This window comes from Notamacropus eugenii, chromosome 2 (assembly GCF_028372415.1).
Source record: "Notamacropus eugenii isolate mMacEug1 chromosome 2, mMacEug1.pri_v2, whole genome shotgun sequence".
Taxonomy (NCBI): domain Eukaryota; kingdom Metazoa; phylum Chordata; class Mammalia; order Diprotodontia; family Macropodidae; genus Notamacropus; species Notamacropus eugenii.
The window spans coordinates 327,000,349-327,022,098 of record NC_092873.1 but is presented as its reverse complement, the minus strand read 5'-3'; the positions used below and the strand labels follow the sequence as shown (position 1 = coordinate 327,022,098).

Genomic DNA, 21,750 nt, shown 5'->3' with positions numbered 1-21,750 from the left:
GTGATTCTTGGTTTTAGTCCTAGTTCCTTTGACTTCTGGAATATCCTATTCCATTCCCTTCGATCCCTTAATGTAGAGGGTGCTAGATCTTGTGTTATCCTGATTGTATTTCCACAATACTTGAATTGTTTCTTTCTAGCTGCTTGCAATATTTTCTCTTTCACCTGGGAATTCTGGAATTTGGCCACAATGTTCCTGGGAGTTTCTCTTTTTGGATCTCTTTCATGCGGTGTTCTGCGGATTCCTTGAATATTTATTTTGCCCTCTGGTTCTAGACTCTCAGGGCAGTTTTCCTTGATAATTTCATGGAAGATGATGTCTAGGCTCTTCTTTTGATCATGGTTTTCAGGTAGTCCCAGAATTTTTACATTGTCTCTCCTGATTCTATTTTCCAGGTCAGTTGTTTTTCCAATAAGATATTTCACATTATCTTCCATTTTTCGAATCTTCACGCTATGTTCTGTGATATCTGTCTTTCTCATAAAGTCCTTAGCGTCCATCTGTACCATTCCAGTTTTGAAAGATCTATTTTCTTCAGTGAGCTTTTGAATCTCCTTTTCCATTTGGCTAATTCTGCTTTTGAAAGCATTCTTCTCCTCATTGGCCTTTTGAACCTCTTTTGCCAATTGAGTTAGGCTAGTTTTCAAGGTGTTAATTTCTTCAACATTTTTTTGGTTCTCCTTTAGCAGGGAGCTGATCTGCTTTTCATGCTTCTCTTTCATCCCTCTCATTTCTCTTCCCAGTTTTTCCTCCACCTCTCCAACTTGATTTTCAAAATTCTTTTTGAGCTCTTCCATGGCCTGAGCCCATTGGGTGGGCTGGGGCACAGAATCCTTGATTTCTGTGTCTTTGCCTGATGGTAAGCATTGTTCTTCCTCATCAGAAAGGAAGGGAGGAAGTGTCTTTTCTCCAAGAAAGTACCCTTCAATAGTTTTATTTCTTTTCCCTTTTCTGGGCATTCTCCCCAGCCAGTGGCTTGACCTTTGAATATTCTCCTCACACCCACCTCACCTCCTGATCCTCCCAGCCAGCGTTTGGGGACTGAGATTCAAATGCTGCTTCCCGCCTTAGGGCTTTTGGCGGGGGCAGGGCTGCTATTCAGTGTGAGAATTAAGTTCAGATGGTCAGGTCGGGGCAGGGCTGCCTCTCAGGCCCAGTTCCCTCAGGGGGTTTATGCACAGACCTTCCACAATGGATCCAGGCTCCCGCCCGCTTGGGGAGCCCTTGTGTGCAGCCGCCTCTCAGCTTCTATCTCCCGGGGGGGAGCCCGAGCCATGGGGGCACCCTACTCCCCTCTCGACCCGCCAAAGAGACTCTCTCACTGACCCTCGTCACCTGTGGGTGGGGGGGCTTGTGCCGCTGCTGGAGATCCCGTCCCTGAAGCCTGCTCGGATCTGTACCTCTCGGAGCCCCGGCCGCCACAGGTCTGGGCTGGGCTCCGCGTCTGCAGAGCAACGGACCTTTTGCGAGAGGTTTGCAGGTCCCTCTGTGGGTGGCCGCAGGATATCCCGTCTCCATAGCCCGCTCGGATCTTTTCCTCACTGTGTCGCGGCCGCTGCAGGGCTGCACTCAGCTCCCAGTCCCAGCGCCCAGTCCACAGCGCGAAGGATCCCCCGCGAGAGGTTTGCAGGTCTCTCCGGAATAGAAATCTCCCTCACTCCAATATTCCGTGGCCTCTGGGTGCAGAATTCACCGTGGGTTGGTCCCCTCTAGCCGTTCTGTGGGTTGTGGGTTCGGAGCTATGTGTATGTGTGTCTTTCTACTCCGCCATCTTGGCTCCGCCCCCCTCCACGAGTCAAAAACCTGGGTCAGTGTTCTTAATACTGTTGCTGCTCAGTTGCTTCAGTCACGTTCGACTCTTTGTGACCTCATTTGGGGTTATATTGGCTAAGATACTACAGTGGTTTTGCTGTTTCCCTTCTCTTACTCATTTGATGGATAAGAAAATGGAGATAAACCCCTTTAAGTGTCCAGGTTCACACAGCTAGAAAGTGTCCAGGATAGATTTGAACTCAGGTCTTCTTGACTCCAGGTCTGGGGCTCTATCCACTGAGCCACCAAAATCTGGTAGGCTTCCAGTGTATGGATGGGCCTAAAGATCTTAAGGGTTTCCCAGGTTTAGGTAAAGACTATTCCATCCTCTCCTCACTCTCAGGATATATAAACAACCCAGACCATCACATCTATCTAGTTCTGGGACTACCACCCCTATGCAGTATCTCATTTGGCTAATTTCATGTTGTTGTCAGAATGCCAGCTACAACAAGGGCACCTCTTCCCGGGAACACTTCTTTGACCATTCTCTTTCTGGGGTGACTCACTAAGATGGGATGCACCTTTAATTAGAGCCTACTTATCCAGAAGCAAGTCCAAACCACTTATACCTAGGGCTAAAAGAGATCCAGGCGTGCTCAGCCGTGGAGACTAAGAAATAGCCTCACCCACTCTGTGCAGCCTGGAGGAGTCCTTGCTGGAGTGGGAAGGAAACTTAAATCATTGTAGTGTCATGATAAGTACTCTGAGCTTGAAGTCCTAAAACTTGGGTCTACATGCAACCTTGTGCCCTGACAGTCACTTCATCTCTCCGAGGATCAATTTCTCCATCTTTTATTCAAAACGACTATTTCTGAATTGTTGCAATTGCTTTTCAGTCATGTCCAACTCTGTGTGACCCTGTTTGGGGTTCTCTTGGCAGATACTGGAGTGGTTTGCCATTTCCTTCTTCTGCTTATTTTACAGATGAGGAAACTGAGATAAACAGGATTAAGTGACTTGCCCAGGATCACACAGCTACTAAGTGTCTGAAGTCAGATTTGAGCTCAGAAAGATGAGTCTTCCTAACTTCAGACCCAGCACTCTATACACTACACCATTTAGCTGCCCCATAACAATAAATAGGTAAATACAAGATAATTTGGGGAGGGGGAAGAGCATGAACAGGAATAGCTTCATATAAGAACTGGGGCTTGAATTGAGCTTTGAAGGAAGCTACGGATTCTGAGGTGGAGAGGAAAATGGAGCAGACTCCACGCCTCTGCAGAGGAGGACCACTGCTGAGCTTGGAATGGAGGGCTTGTGAATGAGAAGAGTAGTCTTTTGGTCCTACTAGAGATGCCTTCAGGGCAGTGACCCCCACTTCCCATCCCCATCCCCAACTGCTCACTCCATCACTGCCACAGTCCTCAACCCAACCCTCATACTCTTCCTTTCCACTGAGGTCACTGGAATGTCTCTACTTCACAGGCAACAAACCTGCTTTCATCTTAAACCCTTTCCATTCTCACTCCCTCCATCTTCTGGCTCTCACCCAGACCTGGCTCCCTCTTGATGACACAGCTTCTCTGGCCACCTTTTTCAGTACTTTTCAATTATACCCCCTATTTGGGAGAGGTCTGGTAGGGGAAGGAGAATACCACTTATTTTCCAATGCCACTTCCATACTCTCCCACAGCTAGGTGGTGCAGTGGATAGAGCACCAGTGCAGGAGCCAGGAGGACCTGACTTCAAATCTCAACTCAGACACTTGACACTCACTAACTGTGTGACCTTGGGTAAGTCATTTAACTCCAATTGCCTCATCCTGGGTCATCTCCAGTCATCCTGATGAATATCTGGTCACTGGATTCAGATGGCTCTGGAAAAGTGAGGCTGGTGACCTTGCACAGCCCTCCCTCACTCAAAACAGTCAAGTGCAAGTCATGTCATTATTTCTCTGATGGTATGGTCTTCTTTGGCAACAAAGGACAAACACACACACCAACCGTCAGCAACCATTACTCCTTTGAGGTTCACGCTTTTCAAAATTATCACCCAATCCAGCGTCTGGTGGCAGTTAGCTACTTCCAGGATATTCTCCTTCCTTGCTTGACGAATTCAGTGCCTTCTTCAGTCTCTCTCCATTCCAACCCTTACCTTCATATCATGAAACTTCAACATACATATTGTTGCTCCTTCAAACACCCTAATTTCCCAGTTCCTCAATCTATTCCATTTCCATGACCTACTCTTCCACTCCACTTCAGCTACACATAAAAACAGATGCTCATACCCTTGATCTTGGGGCAGCTAGGTGGTGAAGAGACTAGGGTACCAGGTCTGAAGTCAAAATCCGGCCACAGTCACTTACTAGCTGGTCAAGTCACTTAACTCTGAGCTGAAGAAATGGCAAACCACTCCAGTGTCTTTGCTGAGAAAAACCCCAACTGGTGTCACAAAGAGTCAAACAATTAAAATGACTGAACATCAACAACACCCTTAATAATACCATCATCCGGAGAGGTGGGAGCAGTTAAGTGATGCAGTGGGTGGATTCAAACTGCACCTCAAATACTTACTTGCCTTGTGACCCTGGACAAGTTACTTAACTACTGTTTGCCTCAGTCTCTTCATCTGTAAGATGGGGATAACAATAGTACCTACCTCACAGGGTTGTTGTGAGGATCAAATGAAATAACTGAAAAGTGCTTAGCACAGTGCCTGATACATCCAGAGACTACAGCTGTCCCTTCCACATTGGGGAAGGGGATATTTACAGTACTTTACTGTAAAATTTAGGTTAAGTATTTGGTCATAGGTTCAGTGTTGTTTACTGGCATTCATGTGTCCTCTGCAGCTTCCACAAGACTCCCCCAAAATTCGCATTTAATTTCTTATGCTAACCCATCATATATAGAAACCAAGATGGGTAAGTCATGATATGGAAGGGGTAACTGTATATAAATTCATATTCCCTTCCTTTTCCCTTCATGCTATCCAAAAGGTCGGCCCCCTAGTTAACCATTCTGCTCCAACCAAAAGGATCAGCCTTCAAAAACCCACAGCTCTTGGCTCTTGCATCTTTCTCTGTGGCCATGTTTGTGACCCCTTGGTCCTTATGATCGATCTCTAGGCCTGACAATACCGGACTGGTTATGTTGTAATTTTCATAGGGATGAAAGGTGTGGGGGAAATCTCAGTGGCCTAAATCCTTGGGGACTCCAGGTGATTCAGCCTCCTGAAAATCTGCCTGGTCTTCCATGAGATAGTAATCTTTCCCTGAATACTCAGCCAACAGCTCAACTGCCAACCACCACCCCTTCCCACTTTGTTCATGTCCTATCTTTCTGGGTGATTTGGTCTTTGGCTCCTAAAGTGCAGCACAGTACCTCATCCTCAGTAAATGTTTACTGATTGAATGAATCAGGTGCAAACTCCAAACAAGTGGCCAATTGCTTTACAGAGGTGGGAGCCGGTAGTTTCCAAATTTGGATTCAGGGCCACACCTGGGAGGTTAGCCTCAAGGCAGCAGGTTCCCCATCCCTGCTCTATATAACACGTCAATAAAGCACAAAGGCAAAGTAGAGATAGAAATGGGGTTGCCTGCAAATCCTGCCTTGGGGAACACAAAGTACAACACGTTTGGGGAAAAGGAAGAGCCTCCAGATACTGACTTACCACCCCAACTAGATTCCTTCCCTGCCCTCTCCTCCTCTTCCTCATTTCCACCTCCAAAATGGGGTGCAAATCTTGCTCCCTTGAGTTCCCAGAACCCACCAACCAACTTATCTCAGAATCCCTTTAGGGAGCGGAAGAGAAGGAAAGTCTTCCCTGTCAGTTTACAGCACCTGGAGAACTTATCTCCCAACTCAGACCCCTGAGGCATGAGCAGTGACCCGATTTCAAAATTCAATTTCCTTCAAACTTCCTAACTTTCTTCCAGGCAACAGCAGTAGTAGGAACCCAAATACCGAGTGACTGAGCCTTACCCAGCTCTTGTTATCACCCCCTATTCTTCTTCCCCATCATTTTCTCAACTGCAAAGAGAGGGCTATTTGTGTCTGACTTCTCTTGATCCCCAGCCCTCTCTGCCCCATCCCAGGGTCTTGTTCCCAGTAGCTTTGGAAGCTGCCTTACCCCCACCCCTAATGTCTGTAGGCAGATTCTGACCTGCGACCCCCAGCTACACATTCCCAGATCCTATCACTTCACCAAGGATCACCTTTACATTAGGGAATTTGGACTCTGGACTCTCTGGGGATTGTAGCTACAGGGGAAGGAAGAGGAGAGGGCTGCCCTGGACGCCCCTAATATTCCCTCCACCCCATAGAGGGCCGGGGCCAGCCTGTCTGCTCAGAGGAAACTCAGCTGCATAGGGACGTGGGGGACGTGACGAGCAGGGAGAGGAGCTGCTACCGTATTGTCTATAGTACTGAGCTCAAGTTACCCACAGCACAGCTGTATTCACCAGAGTATATACTCCATTAAAATTACAGGAACAGACAAGTTCTGTTGCCATTCACCAGGGCTGCTGTGTTTGGCTGAATCGATCACGCCACCGGCTCACCGAGCTCAACACAATCACCGATGTCACCAGCTGCCACCAGCCCACCCCTCCCCCTACAGGTAGAGGTCCCACAGCTGGCCATTCAAGAAAGAACTGGCGATTCAAATGTTCCCCTTCCCTTACCCTGCCAGGTCTTTGTTTCTAGATGGGATTTCCACCCTTCCAAGGTATGTCTGCCAGATTCTAACAGTACAGCTGCTGTGCACCTTGTGGTGTTGGCACAGCAGGGCTTCATTCATCTTTTACCCCAGTTCCCCCTCCTCTCATAACCCTTCCTAGGAACCAAGAGAGCAGTGTTGCCCACAGCTCTGCTGAGGCCATCATCACTCCAGGTCCTGCCTTAATTTTGAGGCCAGCGACATTGTTCACCTTCTTGCACCAAGGGTACAAAGTCCCTGTGAAACCATTCCATAAGAAACCCTCTCACTGCCCAGACAAGTCTTTTTAAGAGGCCTCTTCTTCAGCAGAGTGTCTCACATATGTATGTCAAACGGATCTCAGAAGTTTGTGTGACTAATACACAGGCCACTCTGAACACTTTTTCCTTCCTTCAAGTGAGTAGGATCTTGGGGAATGACTGCTGCCTGATGGTGAATATAGTCTTCCCAGTTTCCCTTCTGAGTAATAACAACCACTCTCCTAAATAACTGAGTGACCCTGATTGACCATAGTCCCCTGATCCACCCTCACCCCTACTGCTCACCTAGAATAACCAATCTCAGAGAGACATTCAAGGAATCATCTAGGAGCTTTCTTGGACACTCACAGACTCACAGAACTTTTAGAGATACAAGAGACAAGGAAGAGGAAGAGACAAGACCAAAGAAGTAATTTATGCAGTCAGTTAGGAATTTAGTCAGGGCTTCTGACTCCTAGTGCTCTCCTATCACCCCAAAGTCTTAGGAAATATTACTCCATGGAAGGAATGGGGAACCTCCAAGTTATATGGTGGAGACGGTATGATATGTAGGGCTTACAGTAAGGAAAACCTGGATTCAGACCCCATCACTGACACATTCTAAATATAATTAGTATGACCACTTTAACTTCTCTACTCAGTTTCCAAGATTGGAGTTGAACTAATTTATCTCTAAGGTCCCTTTCAGCTCTAAACCTATGATGTTCCTCTCATTTCCTAAGATGGTCTCCTTTTCCCAAGGGCACTGATGAAAGGTATGATCCACAGAAAGCTAGAATAGTACAGACATAAGTTGGAGATACTGCAGGTTCCGTTCCAGACCCCCACAAAAAAAGTGAATGTTGCAATAAGCAAGACATGTAATTTTTTTTGGTTTCCCAGTGCATAAAAAGTTATGTTAACACTATACTACAGTTTATTAAGTGTGTAGTAGTATTATGAAACATGAGATGCACAAAATCTCCACTCCAAATGTTCACAGGGACTATTTGTGTCCAATCTATGGTAGAACCTTCTGAGCTCGTATTGGTCTGATCAGCCAGTCGGACATGCTGTACCTTGACTCCAATATAGTGATGTTATTTAGGTACTCTTTGAGCACAAAGGACAATAACCAATTATTATTTTTTTAAAAAACCATACATATACATATACCTTAATTTAAAAATACTTTTATGCTAAAAAATGCTAACCATCATCTGAACTTTCAGCAAGTTGTAATCTTTTTGCTGGTGGAGGGTCTTGCCTTGATGCTGCTGGCTGATGACTGATGGGGTGGGTGGTTGCTGAAGGCTGGGGTAGTTGTGACAATTTCTTAAAATAAGACAACAATGAAGTTTGCCACATCCATTGACTCTTCCCTTTATTTGCACACTAAGAGGCCACTGTAGGGTTATTAATTGGGCTAACTTCAATACTGTTCAATAGGGAAAAGCAAGGCTGGAGAAGAGAAAAAGAGATGTGGAAACTGCTGGTGATGGAACAGTCAGAACACACACATTTATCTGTTAAGTTCACCATCTGGTATAGGCGTGGTTTGTGGCACCTCAAAACAATTGCAATAATAACATTAAAGATCACTGATCACCAAAGCAGATATAATAATAATGAAAATGCTGGAAATATTGTGAGAATTTCCAAAATGTGACACAGAGACATGACGTGAGCACGTGATATTGTTACTCAATGCAAGATGGTCGCAAACCTCCAATTTGTAAAAAAAAAATGCAGTACCTGCAAAGCACAGTAAGTCAAAAGTGCAATAAAATGAAGTGTGCCTGTACTCAAATTGGGAATCAGTCTCCAGAGATTTTTCGAATAATTGGGCTCATTCTGCCTCCCTTCCTTCTCCACCTTCAACAAACTCACCCTTCAGGACATCCTCTAACTGATGTGTTTATGATAAAGATCCTTCCATCTCACCCAACATAAACTGAAGGGTTGATAAGATTGATTTAAATAATTCTAAGATGGTTATTTAAATCTCTTCTCCCTTTCTTTTTTTTTCCACTTTCACTCTCTAATGGTCATTTCTGAGAATGTATCCAGTCCCCTTAGAAACCAGCAATTATGTTGCATCATTAGTTGATTGTCTCCTAGGATATCAGAGTGTCCTGGCTTGATTGTCTAAGATTAAAAAACAGCAGAACTGAGCCTCACCAGTGTCACCATCAATGACATCACTACCTCTCAGCAATTCCAAATGGTTCTTCTGCCTGGGTACAGGGTAGAGAGCAGGTAAGGGGTCCTCTCTTTCTCCTTGGATTTCCATAGGTATGATATGGAAGAACTCCAGAAGGAGGTTTATTTCCCACCTAGAAACCTGAACTGTGCTTTCCAGGATGAGAGGCTGCAGTTCAGGAGGCAAACCAAATTTCAAAGACCTTCTTAGCCACCATAAAGGTGTGGGAACATATTCATAGTTAACTTCTGCACAGTCCACACTATCCTTGTGAGGCCACTGACTACTGACCTAATGGACAGGAGGAGAGTGGGAGGCAGGGGCAAAACAATATCATGTGGTTTCCCCATTTCTTCACCTGTTAAAAAAAAAAGGATGGGGGGGGGGCCTTTACACAAGGTGATCCCTAAGAGCCCTTCCAGTCCTAAATCCTCTAGAACACCTAAGGGCTTTGGTTCCAAACTAACCAAGTCCCTTATTCAATTTGGCAATGAAATGGGTACTACAAGTTTCTGCTCAGTTCCAGGAGTCTCCCTTTTGCTACCAACTTGAAGCTGTGACCTGAAGCCAAACCCCTAGGACACTTTCTGACTCCTGCCCCACCCTGCAGTCCTTCTGTCAATTCTGCTGCAGCTCACCCAAGCAACATCATCTTTAAATTCTCTCATAGGTCATAGGATTTAGAGCTGGAAAAAATCTCAGGGATCATTTAATCAAACTTCTTCATTTTGAAGATGAGGAAACAGCCACCCTAAAAAGCTGGTACCATCTCTTGTATTCTATACCAGATATGGTACTATAAGTCACACCTAGGATTTGAGCCCGGTCCTCTGACTCTAAATCCAGTGCTCAAACACTCACTGACTTCAAATTTTCATTTAACCTTGGTCAACTGATCAAGCAACATATTCTAACAGAAAGAAAGACTATATAGGATTTAAGACCTGGGTTTGAATTTCAAGCCTGCCGCTTACTTGCCGTTTGACCTTGGACAGACTCTCTGAATTTGTTTTTTTATCTGTAAAATTATCTTCATTACGCCCACATCACAAAGTTATTGTAAAGATTCAACAAAAGAATGCATATAATAATGTGCTTTGTAATCACATTTTGTTTTATAAATGTAAGCTATGTTTTTTTTTCCATCAGCTTTTTCACAGATCCCTTTGACCAATAAGAAAATAGCTGGGTATTCCGATTTTTTAAAAATTTCCTTTGAAGTTCACTTAAATTCTACATTCATTTTCTCCTTTGTATCTTCGGAACTTTTCTTATTGATGTTTTTCTTAAAAGGCAAGCTTAGCATCCCTCAGGTAGGGAGAGTAACTTCACCCATAGATACCTTTTCCCTTTAAATCAACATATCCATTCTCAGTAAACCCCTTGAGGGTAAAGGCAGTTTTTCATTTGTATTTGCATCCTCTACCCTAAGCACAGCTTGAATACAGTAGGTGCTTAATAAATGGTCCTCAAAATGAACTGGATTGGGATCTGTTGCTGAAAGGGGGGAAAGGAACCCTGGGCTCTGGAATTCCCAATGCTTGGCTCCCAGGTCATCCTCATCACCCTTTCCATCTTGTTCAGAGGCCAGGCAGCTGAGACACTGGCTCTGATAAGTAGGAGATACACATGGTGTAAACAGGAGGAGCATAGGACTAAAAGTCTTATTCAGTTGGGTTAGTGAGTACACTACTACTGTCTATCAATGTGACCTTGGACAAGGTCCTTCACCTCTCTAGGATAGTTTCCTCCTATGTAAAATAAAGGTTTGGACTACATTATCTCTAAGATTCCCTTCCATTCTAATTAACATACTTTGATCAGATCTATAACTAGGTAGACTGGCATATCGGTGGTGGATTGCAGAGCTACAGAGGACAATCCCATCTCCGAAACAGTTGTACCAGAAAGTGGCATGGTCCCAGAGAGGTACCACAGTTAAGAGGCCTTATTGGTATCAACAAGGGGCCATTTTGTCACATACCACAAAAGGACTTGGAGATATGGAACAGGGAAGAGCATTCCCCACGTCCACACTCAGGAGCAAAGACCCTTTTATCCTGTACTAGCAACAGCTCTGGCTAATCCATGATGCATTTGTGTTACTTTTCAAATGCTAGGAAAAAGGAACAGTTTAAATTAAGAATCTCCAAGTTTCACAGAGTCAAGTTAAATTGTTACAAAGATAAGGATGGTAAACCCTCTGTAGTTGATATTAACCCAGCATACCCAAAGACCGAGGGTTTGAGGCTGGCAAACTTAAATTAGACCCTTAGCCAGCCAAAATCACCCATTGTGTTTGTGGAATGATATGCAATTCCTACACCAATCTGAAAACATCTAAGAGTTCTTAATCCTATATAATTCAAGGAAGAGGAGAAATTGGCAAACAGCGACTTTCCCCAATACCAACCAAAGCTCCAATTCAACATACAGTTATATGAGATAGTAAAGACAAACCCCAACAAGAAACAAATAATTCTTTACAAACACACTTTGTACAAGAGTACAGAGTAGCATTTATGCATCCTGTGATTTTTTTTTAAAAGGAGCTATCCTGAAAACCACCAACTACTTATTACCATCCTTAATCCATAATCACACCTCTGAACCCCAACTCTCTAACCTAAAGCCAAAGAAATCCTAAGTCAAATCGAGAAGACATAAAGCTTTCCCCTATGGAATCTCTTTTTCAGAGAACTAGGAACAGATTCTGAGAATACTCTGGGAAAACTGAAGCCACTAAACATCCTCCCACAGTGTGTGTGTGATTATTGTTGAAGTTTTTAAAACTCGAAGAAATGGAGAAAGAGGACAAAAAGGAGCAGTACCAGTCCAGAATTCCAGCCTTCCCTCTAATGAAGTTAACAGAGGCACGTGTGCAATTTCCTTCCCTCTGGCAAGAGTCCTAAGGAAAAGGTTAGATTCTGATACATTTCTTAGACACCAGAAGTCATTTTTCAAAACCCAGAACCACACTAGGGAACCCTAATGGGACATCCAGAGAGGCCTGAGTAGAAGATTAAGAGACAAGAATTAAATCGTGAACCCACCCGGTTCTCTGCTGACAATGACCCACTCAAAACTCGGGCAGCCTTTGGGGCCTGGTCTTTTCCAAGTCTGGGGTCGAGGTGGAGAAGGGAGTCAGGCTGAGAGCCGTGAACTAATGAGGATGATACCCCGGACAGCAGAACCATATATAGTACCTCACCGGGTCATAGGGCCGGCTACAGCCACACCGCAGTCTGTTGTGGGACTGGGGGTGGGGAGTGGGGTGACGTGGAGGGGCTCAGAAGGGGTGAAGGAAGAGTGCCTTCCCCTAAGCCCAGCCGATGCGATATAAACAGTCCAGAGCTATTTATATACCCACTCCCTCCGTAACGCGAGCCTGGTCATTGCTTCTGTCCGGCAATCTCCTGGCCTAGAGCCCAAAGTCAGCCAACTAGGACCCCGACGTGAAGGTCTCCTGGAGGAGGCCGCAAAAGGGCGGTAAATGCAGGTCCCAGTCGCAAAGAAAGGGAAGATTGAGCCCCAGCCCAGCTGGGGGTTAAGAGCCATGAGGAGGCAAGGGAGTACCGAAGTGGGGGAAGGGCCCGGAACCCGAGGGCTAGACTGGTCTGAGCAGGGATGGAGACTGAGGATCTCTGGACTGGAAAGCGCAAGGGTGGAGATGTGATCATGGTGGAAGGGTGAGGTGCTGCTCTCGAGTTGGGATGGGGAAGTTCCTGAACCTAGAGAAAGGGAGCCAGCTTTCTAGCAAGGGGTGTCCCTCTGGTTCCTGTCCTGATTATGGAAGAGGGATGGTTAGCAAGGTAGCCACATGGCGAGGGCAAGGAGAGAGGAGCGGGGAAAGAAGAAATCGGGACAAGAGGGGCCTGGGCACTCTCTGCGCTCCCCGCCTGGCCCCAGCTCCTCCACAGCAGACGGGATGCCTGGAGCTGTCCGCTCAAAGCCAAGAAAAACGAACTGTCCACCTCCTTCAGCTCTCGGGCCTGGGGGCGCCTCGCCGGCTCCCCAAAGAACTGGACCACCCCGCCCGAAGAGAGTCGGCCACCTGCTCCTCCTGACCCGGTGGAGAGAGGAGCAAGAGAGAGACAGAGCGAGAGAAGGGCTTTCCGCGCCGCTGCCTGAGCCGCGGCGAGCCGAGCCGGCCCCGAGCAGAAGCATCCGCAGCAGCCAGCGTCACCCGCGGTACCTGCGCTCCTGGTCTCAGGTCTCTAGTCCCTCCCGCTCCCGCTCCAGCTCCGGCTGCGGCTCCACCCCCGCACACCAACGGGGTCCAGGTCCAGCTCCAGCTCCCTCCAGCTGCAGGAACAGCCGCTTTGAGAGCGATTTTTAAAGCCTTTCGCTCGCCTGGGCTCAGCACGTACCCCGCGCACGTCACCATCTCTGTCCTGGCTGGGCGCCTCATAGCGCCGCCCCCAGTACCCCGCCCGCCGCGCCCTGACCCCAGCCTGGGAGCTTGAGCCTGGCAGTCCACGTGGAGTGGAGGTGCAGCCTGGGGATCCCGGCAGTCTGTGGACGCCGGAGCCACCCAGGAGTCCCCAGTTCCAGGTCTTGGCACTTTGAGGGCCCGAGCTTGGGGGAAGTGGAAAGAGAGGGGTGGGTTGCGCGCCCCGCACTGCTCCCCGGTGCCCAGACCCAAGGGCGGAGCTCGAACGGGTGATGGATCCCAAGGCTTCCTACCGTGTGCAGTTTCCGGGTAGCCTGGGGTGGCTTTGTGGACTAGTTGTGACAGAGAAACTGGGAAATATACACAGGTGTCCCAAGACTCGTTTGGTCAGGCTGTGCTGGTGGGAAGTCCTCCGAAGTTCCCTATCTCCTCCTCGCCAAGACCCCCATTTGCTAGGTTTGCCAGTGACATTATCCAGCCTCCCATTTGCAGAATCGTGGGGTCATCTTGAGTCTTCCCTCCACTTCACGCATGCAGTGTCCGACCACATCTTGTCTCTTTCATTTTTACATCATCCCCCTTATTCCCTCATTATTCCCTCTTCTGTACTACAATTTGACAGATATATGCTACCCAACTATTTCAGGACAGGAGTATTTGCACCATAAACCCAGTCTGAGTGGAATTCGAATGTTTTCTTGTCCTCACCTCTACCCCAATTTCTCATGTTCCGCTCACCACCTGTTATAATGCTTCAGATCCTCCAAGATCCAAATTAATCTCCGTACCATAACCTTCCCATATGTGCATATCATATACAGAGACCTCTACCTAGGAAGATAGATGCCTACACATGTATGTATATATGTATGTATACACATATATAAATGTATATGGATACCTACATATAGACATTGTCATGCTAATCCTCTGTTCAAAACCCCTTTGTCCACTGAATGAGGTTCAGGCTCCCTAATATGACACTTAAGGTTTTCCACATTGTGGAGTTCAAGTCAAACAGAACTATTTCATGTCTTGCATACACACTACACGCTTTCCTCCCCCCTGCCTCATCTTGAGCTGTTCCCTATACACAGAATCCTCTCCTATATTTTCATCTGGATATTCTCTATGCTTCCAATCCTTGCCCTCCTCTTCTCTTTGCCACAACTGAATTCCTATGTGCCCTTAAAAACCCAATTTGAATGCCACTTGCTTCATGAAGTTACCTTCCCCCTTCACTCCAACTTGGCATAGAAGGTTTTTGTGGTTCAGTTGTGTCTGAGTCTTTGTGACCCCATTTGAGGTTTACCAGACTGGTTTGTCATTTCCTTCCCCAGCTTATTTTACAGATGAGGAAACTGAGGCAAGCAGGGTTAAATGACTTGCCCAGGGTCACACAGCTAGGAAGTATTTGTCTGAGACCAGATTTGAACTCCCAAAGATGAGACTTCTTAACTTCAGGCCTAGTAGTCTATCCACCGAACCCCCTAGCTATCCAAGATACCCGTAAGAATCTGGAAATGAAATTGACCAGTCACCATAAATACTGGTAGGGTGGTTCACTGAGGAGATCAGGAACACTTGAATAGGAGTGGCTAGACCTTTCCCACCTTTGGACCGGAGGGGCAAACATCAGAACTGAGACGCTGAGGGAGTCAAAGAAGAAACGACTCTGCCAATCATAGACTAAAGGTCACTGCCATCTCTGAAAAAGCATATAGATATTCCAGCTGAAAAGAGTTCTAAACACTCCAAAGTATAATACCACACAGCTGAGCCAGAGGCTAGAGGTGATAGAGACCGTAATCATTTATCAGAGTGAGCCCAAGTGGTCCAGTGGATCAGCCAGTTCACCAGAAATGCCATGCCTCTTGAAAAGGCCTGAAGCCAAGTGACCAGCTTGGCCCAGTCTGGCAGCAGCTGCCTAGTGAACTGGCTACCTGCCTGACCCTGTCCAGAAGCGAAATGACCTGTTTGGCCTAGTTGCAGCAGTTGAGGCCCCAGAGCCCAGCATCTTGTCTAGTCCAGCCCACCAGCAGAGCCTGGTGAGAGAAAAACTCAGCAGCTGACTGATCTGTCCAGCTGATACCCCATCCCCTGCCTGGAAGTAAACTTCAATGCACAAAAACACATCCAGAAACTTTGCCCACTGAAGAAGAGTTCTGCCAAAGAAGTGAAGGATAATTTGGGTTTTTTTTATTTAATTATTTGTTTTCAGTTTTCTACCATCACTTGCACATATCTTAGATTTTTCCTCCTCCCTCCCCCGCCAAGACAGTGTACAATCTTATATAGATTTTACACATATATTCTTATTAAATACATTTTCACCTTAGTCATGTTGCACAGAAGAATTAAAATGAATGGGAGAAACCATAAAACAAAACAAAACATAACACAGGAGAAAATGGTCTACTTCATTCATCCAATTCCATAGTTCTTTCTCTGGATGTGGAAGGCATTTTGCCTCAAGAGTCCACTGGGAATTTCTTAGGTCCTCGCATTGCTATGAAGGACTAAGTCTACCAGAAAAGTGGCTCGCACACTGTGGTTATTACTGTGTACAGTGATCTCCTGGTTCTGCTCCTTTCACTCAGCATCAGTTCATGCAGGTCCTTCCAGGCCTCTCTGAACTCTTCCTGTTCGTCATTTCTTATAACACAATAGTATTCCATTGCATTCATATACCACAACTTGTTCAGCCATTTCCCAATTGATGGGCATCCCCTCAATTTCCAGTTCTTGGCCACCACAAAGAGAGCTGCTATAAATATCTTTGTACATGTGGGACCCTTTCCCATTTTGATGATCTCTTTGGGAGACAGTTCTAGAAGCGATATTGCTGGGTCAAAGGGTATGCACATTTTTGTAGCCCTTCAGGCATAGTTCCAAATTGCTCTCCAAAATGAATGGTTGGATCAGCTCACAGCTCCACCAACAATGAATTAGTGTTCCAACTCTCCCACATCTTTTCCAGCATTTATCATCTTCCTGTTTCGTCATGTTAGCCAACCTGATAGGTGTGATGTGGTACCTCAGAGTTGTTTTGATTTGTATCACTCTAATCAGTAGTGATTTAGAGCATTTTTTCATATGACTATAGACAGCTTTAATTTCTTCCTCTGAAAACTCCTTGTTCGTATCCTTTGACCATTTGTGTGTTCGTCCTTCATTGCTGAAGAAGATTGTGCCATCAGAGAAAAGATGACATGACTTGCACTTGACTTTGTTTTGAGTGAAGGAGGGCTATGCAGCTCACCAGCCTCACGTCTCCCCCACAGCCATCTGAATCCAGTGACCAGATATTCATCAGCATGACTGGAAATGACCCAGGATGAGGCACTTGGGGTTAAGTGACTTGCCCAAGGTCACGCAGCTAGTGAGTGTCAAATGTCTGAGGTAAGATTTGAACTCAGGTCTTCCTGACTCCTGCACTGGTGCTCTATCCACTGCACCACCTAGCTGCCCCCTTTGACCATTTATCAATTGGGGAAAGTGAAGGACAATTTGGAAGAAGAGAAGCAAGAAGAAAGAATTTTAAAAGAAAATGTGCTATCCTTACAACCAAGCATATTGATCTTGAAGACAGGATGTATAAAGACAACTTAAAAGTGAAGGGTCTGAGGGAACACAAGGACAGCTAGCTGGCACAGTAGATAGAATGTTGGGTCTAAAGTCAGGAAGACCTGAATTCAAATGTGACATCAGACACTCACTTAGCTATGTGACCCAGCGCAAGTCACTTAACTGGGACATCTAGATAGTGCAACACTGAGTTTGGAATCAGGAAGAAAGCTTCCTCAGTTCAAATCTGGCCTCAGATACTTACTAACTGTATGACCCTGGACAAGTCACTTAACTCTGTTTGCCTCAGGCTCCTTATCTATTAAATGATCGGGAGAAGGAAATGGCAAACTGCTCCAGTAGCTTTGCCAAGAAAACCCCAAATGGGGTCACAAAGAATTGGAGATTAAACAGCAACGTGTCACTGAAATCACAAGTCCACTAAAGAGAACACAGGTCAAAAAATATAAGCACTGTAATTCAAAAAATGACACCGGAAATGTCTGCACACAGAAAATGAAATGCCTTCAAAGAATCCACAGATCTTCAGGAAACAAACTACAAACTCCAACTGAAATAATGATTCCATTTAACAATTCCAGGGACATATATCTGGAAATTAATGTACCAAAGCACAACAAATTTGTTCATAGATGCACATTACCTTTTAGCCACTGGCTGTGAATCCCTATGAATTCCATCTTGCGTTTCTTCTTCAGTCTTCTCATCTGCAAAAGAACAATGATATCTCACACAGAAATAATGGTGAAGAGTTACTGAAAGTTCCCAAAACCCTCTGGCTGTGAGTGTGAGGCCCTGGGTTCTAGGCTCTACTCAATGTCTAGCCAGCTTTCTGATCCTGAGCAAATCATACCCTTTGTTGGGTCTCATTCTCTCTTCTGTAAAGATGACCGGATTGGACTAGATGGCCCCTGAGGTCTCTGCCAATTCTTACCTTTTATGATTCTCTGAAATGTAAGAGATGATGACAATAACTGAGTCACAACTGAGAGTTCTGCCAGGTCATTAAAGCTCTCTTCCCCCACTAAAAGCACCGGAATTCTAAGAGGTTTCAAGCAACCACTGGCAATAACCTTCTGTCTATTAAGGAACAGAAAGAAACAAAAGTTACCTAGCACTATCCCTTTGCCCTCCAAATCCTAAACATACTTTCACTGGATTATAGCTATTGTCAAGTAGCCAGTCTCAGGGTTCTGGGCTAGGCTCAGTTTGACCAATCTCCTCCCCTGAAGGGATTCAGTGAACTCCAAGACCTGAAGAATCTCATGTGTCCACAAACTTAAGGATTAATAGATTCTGGAGATTTAAAAAAGTGTATGTAGAAATAATTATTCTAGACACATTTTATTTATTCAAAGGAATGAATACGAAATTCCAAACAATATAAACTGTCTTGGAGAAATGTAGTTCTTATGTGTGTGTTTGTGCTTCGTGGCTGAAGAAGACCATGCCATCAGAGAAATGATGACATGACTTGCACTTGACTTTGTTTTTGAGTAAGGGAGGGCTGTGCAGGTCACCAGCCTCACTTCTCCCCCAGAGCCATCTGAATCCAGTGACCAGATATTCATCAGGGTGACTGGAGATGACCCAGGATGAGGCAATTGGGGTTAAGTGACTTGCCCAAGGTCACACAGCTAGTGAGTGTCAAGTGTCTGACGTGAGATTGAACTCAGGATGACAATTGGAGGTTAAGAGTAACTGACATTTATTTAGCTCTTTAAATTTTGTGAAGACTTTGATGTACATTATCTCATTTGAGCTTCACAACTTTATGAAGCAAGTAGCATAGAGGTATTATTTTCCCTATTTTACAGACGAAGAAATCAAGGCACAATGAAAAAGACTAAACAAATATCTGTTCTCTCCCAACATCCATCCATCAAATCCCACATTCCTACTCCTTTTCCTCCCCTCCTCAGTTTTATAGACTCTGTTCAATGTTTACATATTCTCTGAGTTTCTAGGTACGAATTTGGAGTTCAAAGTTTAACTGTGTCTATGTCCATACACAGGTGGATCCCATGCAGGGGAGGTCAAGTTGGAGCTGGATCCAACTTGAAGATTAATTATTGTTGATTCCTACACTTAAGAAAGTGATGGAAAAAGTGTTAATGTGTGTATTAAATTTAACAATGTGCTGTAGATGTATTCTTCTCTCCTTCCCCACCACCTCTAGTGAACTGATTGTTAAAATATTTACCAGCATACCCCTGGTCCTATATACCTTTGGTCTTTTATGCTTGTTATGGTTTGTTGTATCTATGACATTCATATCTCCATTTTGCCCACATTCACTGTACATATAAATCTTTTTCTGTATGGGTAAAGGCATCAAGGCCTGGGAAGGGAGGGAGTGCTGTAATGGCAACCTGAACTCCACTACAGCCACAGTTCCCTCTTCTCATACCTATTTCCAGAAGACACCTGTGCAGAGTCCATGTCTGTGTCCTCTCCTACAGCTTCCTGGGGAAGCCATAACCCACCAAACTCTTCTTTAGCATCCTTTGGAATACAGCTTCAAAAACAACATTACTAAACCTGGCTGGGGACAGATCCCCTTATCTCTCCATACAGTAGCAAGAGGGCTCAGTCTAGTGGTTGAGTAGCAGCAACTCACTCTGAGATTACGTAAAGTAATAGAACCATTGACTATTAAAGTTGAAAAGGGGACTTAGAAATCATCTAGTCCAATGGTTCTCAAACTTTTGGTCTCAGGACCTCATTATACTCTTTGAAATTATTGAGCATCCACACATACACAAAAAGCTTTTACTTATGTGGATTATATCTATTGATATTTACTGAATTTAAAATATTAATGTCTTAATATTATTATGAAAATAGATTTGATTTTGTAGATACCCCTAAAGGGGTCAAGGGAATTCCCAGAGGTGCCTGAACCACATTTTGAGAATCATTGATCTAATCTAAACCCCTTAGTTTTGAACTGGGGAAATTGGGTCTTTGAAAGGGGATGTGACTTCTCCACTATCACACAAGTTAGTGGCAAGGCCAGAATTGGAATCCCTGTCTCCTGACTGAGTCTGGTGCCCCCTTCCACGATGCACTGCTGCCTACCTCAAATCACATCTCTTTAGGGCTACTAAAACTCTTTGCTTTTTTACGGAGGCTGTGGTGTGAACAGGCAGAAGAACAGGAGTAAGGAGCTACAGGTTCAAATCTATGCTTTACTGTTAACTAGCTGCATACCTGTTATCAGGATACTTAACATCTCTCAGGTTTCATGTTCCTTATCTGTAAAATGGGGAAGATGATAATAATAACTTGAGTTTCTACCTCTCCTGAACTTGGCCAGGATGCCCCAGCTGCCCTCTCACCTGGGAGCATCCTTCTATCATGCTGGCTCCCTGCTCCCATTGGTGCCCTCATTTGGGGGATGGGCACAGTCTGACCACACTTCATTCCTCTCCTGGCTGTCCTTCTGATTCTTCCAGCTTTACTACAGTCCTCTCTTACATTTTGCTCGCATTCTCCTATCATAGGTACCTCCCACCCCCTGGGCTTTTTAGTTTCCTTTTATGTTGGCTTCACCTATTAGCAAGGAAGCTCCTTAAGGGCCAGGACTGTGTTTCTTTTTGCTTGTATTTGTACCCCTAGCACTTAACACAGCTCCTGGCACACAGTAAGCATTTAATAAATGCTAGTTGCCTGCCTACTTGCTCTCTTCCCACCCCTTTCCCTATAAAGGAGGGTATGACCAGGATAGTTCCTGAAACAGGCTAACTGAGTAAGGAATCCCTGAATGGGATGGGGGAGGGAAAAGAACCTTTAGAGGTTAATAATGGATTTGTTTTCAATCCTATTGAAAGCTCAGTTGATAGGACTCTGGAGTCAGGAGGAGCTGAGTTCAAATTTGACCTCAGTCCCTTGACACTAACTATAGTGATGTGACCCTGGACAAGTCACTTGACCCCATTTCCTCACCCCCCCCCCCCAAAAAAAACTACTGAAAGCCCACTTCTTAGAATTGCTTCTAAGTCTTATCCTCTTAATGGGAGTAAGGTGAGGAGGAGGGAAGTTAGACAAGGTAACTACTATGAGTAATTTTTCTGGAATAAGAAGCAGATTTTGACTCAATAAAAGGAAGCACTTTCTAAAAATCAAAACTCTTTACCATGTGAAAAATGTTTAAACGTTTTTTTAATGGGCATTGCTTTTTGCTTTATTTTGTTTTATCTCATTTTCTTTCTCATGGTTTCTTCTATTCGTTATAATTTTTCTATGCAACATGAATAATGTGAAAATGTGTGTAATAGGAATGTATGTGTAGAACCTATATGAGATTGCATGTCATCTTGGGGAGAGAGTGGGGGAGAAGGGGGAGAAAATTAAAACTTATGAAAGTGAATGTTGAAAACTAAAAACAAATACATTGAAAACTGTAAAAAAAAAAAAAGAATGGGTAGCCATCTTTCAGGGATCTTGTGGAGGATATTCCTCCACTGGGTAGGGAATTTGACTGAGATAACCTTCCTAGTTTAAAAGAACATAATTCTATATGTAAGTGTTCTGGGACAAAGAGGATCAGGAGATTGCTATACTGCTGAAGGCAGAAACCAGGACAGTACAATGAACTGAACATCCCTGAGGAGCCAAGACATTCTGATGAGAGGGGAATATGAGAGGAACCCATCTGAAACAACACCTTCTACCTTCTCTGTGCACACATGAAAGTAAACAGGAATGGTTCATGCAAAACTGTAAAATCTGGAAAACTTGGGTGACCCTCATTTTCCCTCTCAATCTCTTTATTGTCCAATGTGACCATCGCCTACACTGTTACCATTTTCTTTCCTCTTGGAGAACCCAGTGCTTTTCTGCCT

At 45.0% G+C, this 21,750-nt stretch overlaps 1 protein-coding gene across 5 annotated transcripts in view; it reads right to left on the bottom strand.

Annotated features, from left to right (window-relative positions):
* The window catches only part of SLC16A3 (solute carrier family 16 member 3), a 62,348-nt gene that overhangs the window by 20,832 nt on the left and 19,766 nt on the right, over positions 1–21,750 (bottom strand). For 2 of the 5 annotated variants that reach the window (XM_072645403.1, XM_072645404.1), the window contains exon 2: positions 17,547–17,610. In XM_072645403.1, coding sequence (XP_072501504.1) covers positions 17,547–17,610 — 64 coding nt within the window. Of the gene's footprint in view, positions 1–13,117; positions 13,252–17,546; positions 17,611–21,750 lie in introns of those variants that run through there. The other 3 variants (XM_072645405.1, XM_072645406.1, XM_072645407.1) reach the window with 2 other exon arrangements.